At 51.5% G+C, this 9,847-nt stretch overlaps 1 protein-coding gene across 1 annotated transcript; it reads left to right on the top strand.

Annotated features, from left to right (window-relative positions):
- The first annotated feature begins 1,959 nt into the window (after nt 1–1,959).
- LOC107119567 (gastrula zinc finger protein XlCGF26.1-like) lies at nt 1,960–9,622 on the top strand. Its single transcript, XM_015422076.1, has 3 exons — nt 1,960–2,022; nt 8,129–8,355; nt 8,578–9,622. The coding sequence occupies exons 1-3, from the start codon at nt 1,960–1,962 to the stop codon at nt 9,620–9,622; spliced, it is 1,335 nt and encodes a 444-aa protein (XP_015277562.1).
- The last annotated feature ends 225 nt before the right edge of the window (nt 9,623–9,847 follow it).

Raw genomic sequence — 9,847 nt, 5'->3', positions numbered from 1 at the left:
TTTGGTGGTCTCCATCCAAGTACTAACCAGGGCCAACTCTGCTTAGCTTCTGAGATCCGATGATATCAGGCTAGCCTGGGCCATCCAGGTCAGTGCTCACTCCAGGTACCTCTTCATTCATTAGATTAATAGTTGGAGTGACTCCTGTCTTCTGGAACGTTCTCCCTCTGGAAGCCCATGAGACTATCTTCTTGACAAAGCCTTTTTTTGTTCTTTCTGGATTTTGTGTTAGAAGTCAGGGCATGCTGGATGAAGTTGACGGGCAATAGATTCAGGAAAGACAAAAGGAAATACTTCTTTAGGGAGGGGCTGTGGCTCAGCGGTAGAACTTCTGCTTGGCATGCAGAGAGTCCCAGGTTCAATCCCCGGCATCTCCAGTTAGAAGGACCAGGAAGGAGGTGATAAGAAAGATGTCCGCCTGAGACCCTGGAGAGCTGCTGCCAGTCTGAGTAGACATGACTGACCTTATGGACCAAGGGTCTGATTCAGTATATGGCAGCTTCATATGTTTATGTGTGTGTTTACCAGTGAGTAATTAAATTGGGGGGTTCACTCCTAGTGGATATAGTGATGGCTATGAGCATGGATGGCTTACAAAGAGAATTAGAACCATTTTTGAAAGATAGGACCATCAATGGCTGTTAGACACAGTGGCTAAAGAGAACCTCCATTCCCAGAGGCACTAAATCCCAGAAGGTCAGATTTAGAAGGCAACATCAGAGGAAGGTCCTTGGCCGCTATGCCCTGTTTCTTTGGCCCTCCAGGCAATTGATTGATTATCATGTGAAACAGGCCACTGGTCTGATCCAGCAGGGCTCTTTTTATGTTCTTATCAGGGGAAGGCCTTGGCCTCTGTGCCTTGTTGTTGGCCCTCCAGAGGAACTGGTTGGCCCCTGTGTGAGACGGGATGCTGGACTAGATGGACCCTCATTGGTCTGATCCAGCAGGGCTCTTTTTATGTTCTTCTCAGGGAAGGCCTCAGCCTCTCTGTCCTGTCGTTGGCCCTCTAATTGGTTGGCCCCTGCATGGAACAGAGTTGCTGGACTAGCTGGACCCCTGGTCTGATCCAGCAGGGCTCTTCCTGCGTTCTTATGTAAGCCCGATGCCTTCGAGGCGTCTCAGAATTTGGGTCAGTTATGGAAAACAAGCTTAGGAACAGTACAGCAGAAATAAGCACTGTAAACGATGTGCTGTTGGTATAAAATACTAATAACAGATGCTGGGAAGATCATCTGACAGTTTTCTAGAGGCCTCAGGGAGAAGAGGTTTATTTTCAACAGCGGGAGTTCAAGATGGGAGATGGTCTCCAGATTGCTGGCAACCCCCCCCCCTGTCTGTCTGTCTGTCTGTCTGTCTGTCTGTCTGTCTGTCTGTCTGTCTGTCTATCTATCTATCTATCTATCTATCTATCTATCTATCTATCTATCATCTATCTATCTATCATCTATCTATCTATCTATCATCTATCTATCTATCTATCTATCTATCTATCATCTATCTATCTATCTATCTATCTATCTATCTATCTATCATCTATCTATCTATCATCTATCTATCTATCATCTATCTATCTATCTATCTATCTATCATCTATCATCTATCTATCTATCTATCTATCTATCTATCTATCTATCTATCTATCATCTATCGGTCCATCGGTCTATCGGTCTATCGGTCTTGTTTTCGGAGTGTGATGCTTATGGGAGCTGGGGAAAGGTGACGCCCCTGAAGCTAAGGGGAGAGATCGGGAAATGGTGCCAAGCAGTGTGAGTTGGGAGAAGATGAAAGAGAGAGAGAGAGAGAGAGCTGAGAACTGTGGTTGATTAAAGATGGTTCCCCGGCTCTCTCCAACACAAGACCGTGCTCTCTTCTTCCAGGAGAGTCTTTTTAAATTTGCTTTCAACAGTATGGTATTTGGAGGCTTTTAAACACAGGTTCTGTAGCTCTGTGGCGATTAGAATGTCAGTCGAGGATCTGAAGACCCAGGTTCGAATCCCCACTTCCGCCGTGGAAGCATACTGGGTAAATCGGCCCTAGAGTGGTCCAGTCCCCCTGGCTGCTGCTGGGAGGTGGGAGGGCGAAGAAGAAGAGAAGAGAAGAGAAGAGAAGAGAAGAGAAGAGAAGAGAAGAGAAGAGAAGAGAAGAGATAGGATTTATACCCCGCCCTTCACTACCCAAGGGAGTCTCTGAGTGGCTTACCAACTTCTTTCCCCTCCCCTCCCCACAATAGACCCCCTGTGAGGAAGGTGGGGCTGAGAGAGTTCTGACAGAAACTGCCCTTTCAAGGACAACTCTTGTCAGAACTACGGCTTGCCCAAGGTCATCCAGCCAGGTGCAAGTGGAGGAGTGGGGAATCAAACCCGGTTCTCCCAGATTAGAGTCCGCGCACTTAACCACGACACCAAACTGGTTTGCCAGCTCCAGTTTGGGAAATTCCTGGAGATTTGGGGGTGGGGCCTGGGGAAGACAGGGACCTCCATGGGGCACAGTGCCAGAGAACCCACCCTCCAAAGCACGCGTTTTCTCCAGGGAAACTGACCTCTGTAGTCTGGAAATGAGCCATAATTCCGGGGGATCCTCATGTCCCACCTGAAGGCTGGCATCCCTGAACCTCAGTGGGACACAATGCCATAGAATCTGCCCTCCCCCTCAAAGCATCCATTTTCCTCCAGGGGAACTGACCTCTGTAGTCTGGAGATGAGCTTCAATTCCGGGAGATCCGGGAGATCCCCGGGTCCTACTTGAAGGCTGGTATCCTTGTTTGGCCCATTCTTTCTCTCTCATCTTAACCTACCTCACAGGGTGGTTGTTAGGACAAAAACAGGGGAAGATAAATGCTGCTGTAAGAGCCAGTTTGGTGTGGTGGTTAAGTGCGCGGACTCTAATCTGGGAGAACCAGGTTTGATTCCCCACTCCTCCACTTGCAGCTGCTGGATGACCTTGGGCAAGCCATAGTTCTAGCACAGGTGTTCTTGAAAAAAGAGCAGTTTCTGTCAGAGCTCTCTCAGCCCCACCGACCTCACACGGTGTCTGTTGTGGGGAGGGGAAGGGAAAGGAGTTTGTAAGCTGCTGTGAGACACCTTTGGGTAGTGAAGGGCGGGGTATAGATCCAATCTCTTCTCTTCTTCTTCTTCTTCTTCTTCGTTAGCTTGAGTCCTCAATTGGGGGGGGGAATGGAATATAGATATAGTAACATCATTTTGCCTGAAGTGCTCCTATTTTTTAAAAAAAGAAATATTAAAGCTCATGTTTCTTCTTCATTTCTTTGGATATTGGTTTATATTGTTGTCGGTGGGCTTGAATCCTCTTCTTTCTGCAGTTGGCTTTGTAGATACCTTGGTATCTTGTATGCACTTTGTAGGTATTTCCCCCCCCCCCCCGAGGGGACACTGCAATACATGAAATGCTGATTTATTAATACGCAGCGAAAAAAGGCACGCATTCTTTGCAGGGCAGAACCTTGCGAGAGGGACCATAAAACGGTACAGAGGCAAAGAACAGCTGTGCACTCAAAGGGAGGAGTGATTGAAATCCAAAAGGGGAGTAGTTTCAGAACTGGAATGGCCAGAATGAGGCATTCAAAAATCATCCCCTATACACCTACAAAGCCATCACAGGCCTGCAGGATCCTCGTCCGGTGGAAATGTAGCTCTGTCTTCACTACACGGGGAACGGTTGAGGAAAAAGTGGTCTTTGAGAACGGTTGCCAGTTTCCAGGTGAGGCCTGGCGTGACTGTGGAGATCAGGTGCTCCTTAGCAGTGCTCCCTCTCAGCTGCGGAGTCCTGTGAGCAAAAATCCTGCTTGGTGAGCTCCTGGCATTAAAGCTGTGAGTGAGGGATTTGGCTGCTGCATAGATTAGTTTGCCCTGGAGCCCTCCTTCCTGAGCTAAGACAAAAATCTGTGAGCCGGAGGCTAAAAAACTGTGAGCTAGCTCACACTCGCTCAGATTAGAGGGAACACTGCTCCGGAGGGAATGGCAGCATTGAAGGTTGGACTCTATGGCAGGGGTGGCCAAACTTGCTTAATGTAAGAACCACGTAGAATAAACGTCAGGTGTTTGAGAGCCACAAGAGATGTACAAATATTACACCCACCTTCTTACTGGAAAATATGCGGATTTGCTTTATATTAACATTAAATGAGACTGCCAAAAATAAGAACAAGAGGGTTCAAAACAGATATTGATAATGATTATTTGTCCAATGATATTTATTTGTTTGCTAATGATATTTATTTGCCAGAGAGAGAGAGTCATAGAATGTTAGAGTTGGAAGGGATCTTGCAGGTCATCTAGTCCAACCCCCTGCACTCTGCAGGAGCGGGGGGGGGGGGAGGAAAGAAAGCAAATAAATGGGGAGGGAAGAAGGAAGAGGTGGAAAGCATGCCGCTTTAACTTTAAATGTATTCTCCACCCCTCCCCCCAGCTGGCTTGGCTTGGAGAAGAAGAAGAAGAGAAGAGATTGGATTTATACCCCGCCCTTCACTACCTGAAGGAGTCTCAGAGCGGCTTACAATCTCCTTTCCCTTCCCCCCCCCACAACAGACACCCTGTGAGGTAGGCGGGGCAGAGAGAGCTCTGACAGAAACTGCTCTTTTTCAAGAACAGCTCTGACAGAACTGTGGCTTGCCCAAGGTCATCCAAGAGCTTCAAGCGGAGGAGTGGGGAATCAAACCCGGGTTGTTGCCAAGTCAGAAGCGGCGCTGGAGCGGGGGACTCTAGCGCTGCCTTGGGAGAGCGCGCGCAGGTGCGAAGAGCACGCCACAACCCCGTCACCCGGAAGTGATGCAACCACACCGGGCACACTGGGGGCGGGGCCACGAACATCCGCGGGCACACCATAGATTTTTCCCTCGGATGATTATAGCCCCCCCCCCGCGTTCCCGGCGTGCCCGCGTCAGTTCCGGGTGACGTGCACGTCGCGTGCTTTGGGGGTGAGGTTCCCCCTGGGGCCCGATCCGCCGCCAGCGGGGAACGGGCCTCTGGGGCGGGGGTTTCCCCGCCCCCCTGGGGGGACTTGGCAAGCCTAAACCTGGTCCTCTCAGGTTAGAGTCCGCGCACTTAACCACAACACCAAACTGGCCTTCTCCAAGCCAGCGAGGGGGGGGGCTTTGAGAACGTATTTAAAGTTTCTTTCTTTCCCTGCCCCTTCCCACCTCCAGCCCACCCAGTGAGGGGAACACTGGCTGGGAAAGGGAAGACCAATCGGGGAGGCATACCTCCCCTTTGCTTCCCCAGCCGCCCTGCCGGGAGCTGCACAATATGTGCAAAAGAGCCGCACGTGGCTCCCGAGCTGAGCTGCACTTTGGCCACCCCTACTCTATGGTTTACCATAGATTCTGTGTGGAATCCTTCCCTGAACTCCCCCCCTACCCGGACGCTGCCCCCCCCAAGACTCCAGGAACCTCCCAGGCTGGAGTTCCCAACCCTATCTGTGTGTGTGCTGTTTCCCAGAATCAAACACTGCAGACTGATTTACAAACACGTCATTTCCAAAGCAAAGGGCCTGTGGTTTCCTGCCACTTCCTCTCTCCGGCATCAATTTGCTGTAGAGGTGGGGAAATTCCTGGAGATTTGGGGGTGGAGCCTGGGGGGGTAGAGATTTAGGAGGAGAAGGAACTCAGCAGAGATGTACATAGGAACATAAGAGAAGCCAATGTTGGGTTAGGCCAATGGCCCATCCAGTACAACACTCTGTGTCACACAGTGGCCAGAAATACCAGGTGCCATCAGGAGGTCCAGCAGTGGGGCCAGGACACTAGAAGCCCTCCCACTCTTGCCCGTACCAAGCACCAAGAAGACAGAGCATCACCCAGACCGAGAGTTCCTATCTGTACCTTGTGGCTAATAGCCACTAATGGACTTCTGCTCCATATGTTTATCCAGGGTTCATTTTGTAGAAAAAGAGATGCAGGAGCTCATTAGCATAACTCATTAGCATAACTCATTTGCATATGCCACACACCCCTGACATCACCGGAAGTGTGTCAGATGGCAACACCCACCGCTAAGGCTCCACTGGACTGTTTTGGATTGCTAGCTATTGGGGGGGGGGGTAGAATGTGTAGATCTGTCCTCGCAGAGGAGGGAGAGGTTGTGCCTGAATAAAACTTGGTCTTAAAGGTGCCACTAGACTGTTTTGGACTGGGGCCCGGGGTGGCTCTGCAGCTTACCTGGCTGCTTCTTGCTCTGACTGAGGGCTGCTGGGAGCAGGGGGTGGGGCTTGTTGCATGTGCCCGCCCCCTGGGCTCTTTACTGCCGGAGCTTTGCTCCTGTGCGCTCCTGCAGGAAATGACCCCTGTGTTTATCTAATTCCCTCTTGAAGCTGTCCATGCTTGTAGCTGCCGCCACCTCCTGTGGCAGTGAATTCCATGTGTTAATCACTCTTTGGGTGAAGAAGGACTTCCTTTTATCCATTCTAACCCGACCGCTCAGAAATTTCATTGAGTGCCCACGAGTTCTTGTATTGTGAGAAAGGGAGAAAAGTACCTCTTTCTCGACCTGCTCTGTCTCAGGCATAATCTTATAAACCTCCATCATGTCACCCCTGAGCCATTGTTTCTCCAAGCTAAAGAGCCCCAAGTGCTTTAACCTTTCTTCATAAGGAAAGTGTTCCAACCTTTTTATCATTCTAGTTGCCCTTTTCTGCACTTTTTCTGATTCTATAATATCCTTTTTGAGGTGTGGTGACCAGAACTGTACACAGTACTCCAAATGAGGTCGCACCATTGATTTATGCAGGCGTATTATGATACAATATAATTAAATGGCAAACAAGAACATAAGAGAAGCCAATGTTGGATCAGGCCAATGGCCCATCCAGTCCAACTCTCTGTCACACAGTGGCTAGTCCAGCACTCTGTCACACAGTGGCCAAAAATACCAGGTGCCATCAGGAGGTCCAGCAGTGGGGCCAGGACACTAGAAGTCCTTCCACTCCCCCCCCCAAGTACCAAGAATACAGAGCATTATTTGCCCCAGACTGAGAGTTCCTATCTATACCTTTTGGCTAATAGCCACTGATGGACCTCTGCTCCATATGTTTATCCATAAGAACATAAGAGAAGCCAATGTTGGATCAGGCCAATGGCCCATCCAGTCCAACTCTCTGTCACACAGTGGCTAGTCCAGCACTCTGTCACACAGTGGCCAAAAATACCAGGTCCAGCAGTGGGGCCAGGACACTAGAAGTCCTTCCACTCCCCCCCCCAAGTACCAAGAATACAGAGCATTATTTGCCCCAGACTGAGAGTTCCTATCTATACCTTTTGGCTAATAGCCACTGATGGACCTCTGCTCCATATGTTTATCCATAAGAACATAAGAGAAGCCAATGCTGGATCAGGCCAAAGGCCCATCCAGTCCAACACTCTTTTGTCACACAGTGGCCAAAAATACCAGGTGCCATCAGGAGGTCCAGCAGTGGGGCCAGGGCACTAGAAGGCCTCCCACTCTTGCCCCCCCCCGACCAAGAATACAGAGGATCCCTTGCCCCAGCCTGAGAGTTCCTATCTATACCTTGTGGCTAATAGCCACCGATGGATAAGCTCCATATGCTTATCTAATTCCCGCTTGAAGCCGAACATGCTTGTAGCCGCCACCACCTTCTGTGGCAGTGAATTCCAATTCCAACCAGATGCCATACAGTCCACCCTCCAAAGGCATCAATTTCTCATGGGGAAATGATTGCTGTCATCTGGAGAACAACTGGAATTCTGGGAGAACTCCGGGCCCTACCTGGATGTTGGCAACCCCGTGTGGAGTTTTATCCTGTTTCCCATTGTCCTTGAGCACAATCCAGTCAAACAGAAGCATTTCGGGAGCCAGTGTAGGTGTGGTGGTTAGACTAGGTCTGACTAGGATCTTGGGAGACCCAGATTCAAATCTCCCCTCTGCCCTGGAATGTCTCTGGGTGACCTTGGACCAGTCACCATCACTCTTGTGGCCTGACCTGGGTAGCCCAGGCTAGCCCAATCCCATCAGATTTCAGAAGCTAACCAGGGTCGGCCTTGGCTAGTACTTGGAAGGGCGACCTCCAAGGAATACCAGGGTCATGAGGCAGAGGCAAGCAATGGCAAACCACCTCTGAAACATCTCTTGTTTAAAAACAAGTCTAGCTTGCCACCTAGTGGTGCAAAGGGCTAAAGAGGAAGGGCCGGTGGGGGCCGCCGCAGGTCGCCATAACCTTTGCCGACGTCACGGTCCACTTCTCCCAAGAAGAGTGGGGAATGCTGTCGGCTTCTCAGAAGGAGCTGTACCGGGATGTGACAGCCGACAATTACGCCAGTCTGGTTTTTCTAGGCCTCGTAACTGCCAAACCGCGGCTCCTCTCCAGGCTCCAGCAAGGGCAGGAGTGGTATGAAGAGAAACCAAGCGGGACCCCCCCACGCCCCCCCTTGGCAGGGGATGGATGCAACGCTTTTCCAACTTGGGGGCCCCAAGAGACCTCCTCTGACAGACGGCAAGAGCCATGAAGGAGGGTCTCTGCCCGGCTCAGACCCCGCCCCGAGCCGAGCAAGGGTCCACGTAAGCGGGAGAGAGGCTACGTGTGTAGCTATTGTGGGGAAACCCTCCGCAGCAGCAGAAGTTTGTCTCTGCACACGAAAATCCACACTGGAGCCAAACGGTACACCTGCGGAGCGTGCGGGAGGAGGTTTGGTCGCAGCGAACACCTGAGAACGCACCAAAGAACCCACACGGGAGAGAGGCCCTTTCAGTGCAAGGATTGCGGGAGACGCTTCAGCCAGAAGGGAAACCTGCGCAAGCACGCCATGATCCACTCTGGCGAGAGGCCTTTCCGATGTTCCGAGTGCGGGAAAAGGTTCATTGAGAAAGCGAGCCTCACTCAGCACCAGAGACTCCACTCGGGGGAGAAGCCGTATCAGTGCAGCAAGTGCGGGAAAAGCTTCACGGTCAAGAAGGTCCTCCAGTATCACCAGAAAAGCCACTCGGGGCCTTACCCGTGTGCCGAGTGTGGGAAGAAGTACCGGTCGCTCACGGGCTTAAAGAGTCACCTGACGGTCCACTCCGAAGAGAAGCCATTTGTGTGCGCCGAGTGCGGGAAAGGCTACGCCACCCACACCCAGCTGAAGTCCCACCAGCTGACCCACTGGAAAGAGCGGCTCTACCCGTGCAGCTATTGCAGCAAGGCTTTTGGGGTGAGATCCATCCTCCGGTCTCACCAGAGAATCCACAGCGAGCTGAGACCTCACAAATGTACGGTGTGCCAGCGCGGCTTCCACCGCAAGAGTGCCCTTCAGAAGCACCTGCGAGTTCACACGGGAGAGAAACCGTTTTCCTGCTCCGAGTGCGAGAAGTCCTTTGCCCGCGTGGACGGCCTCCGTAGCCACCAGAAGATCCACAGTGGGGAGAAACCTTTCCGCTGCAGCTACTGTGGGAGGAGCTTCCGGGAACATCAACTGTGTCAGGAGCATGAGCTTGTCCACACAGGGCAGCACTTGAAGTGCAGCCAGTGTGGGAAGAGGCTGCGCACCCAGAGGGCGCTCGCGGTGCACCAGAGAGTCCACACCGGGGAGAAGCCTTTCCAGTGTCCCCGCTGCGACAAGGGGTACCACCGGAAAAACGAGCTGGTGAAGCACATGAGAAAGCCGTGCAAGGAGTGAACTGCTGCTCTGAACGGCGCCAACAGAACAGTGGGCTTGGAGGACGTACCACCATACGCCTTGTCCTCGCCTCGTGAGAATGTTGTCTTTATTTAGCTGAACGTGTACACAGCCAATGGAGGAAACAGGGGTTACTGGGGGATGCTAGAGAAGATGGAGCGGAAGATGAACAAGTGCTGCTTCCACAGTGGGGTGAATCTACAACAAGCAGTCTCAGAGGCAAGG

This window comes from Gekko japonicus, unplaced genomic scaffold, assembly GCF_001447785.1.
Source record: "Gekko japonicus isolate JY-2015 unplaced genomic scaffold, Gekko_japonicus_V1.1 scaffold196, whole genome shotgun sequence".
NCBI classification, from domain to species: Eukaryota; Metazoa; Chordata; class Lepidosauria; order Squamata; family Gekkonidae; genus Gekko; species Gekko japonicus.
The sequence above is the reverse complement of the archived record's forward strand: the minus strand, read 5'-3'. Positions and strand labels throughout refer to the sequence as shown.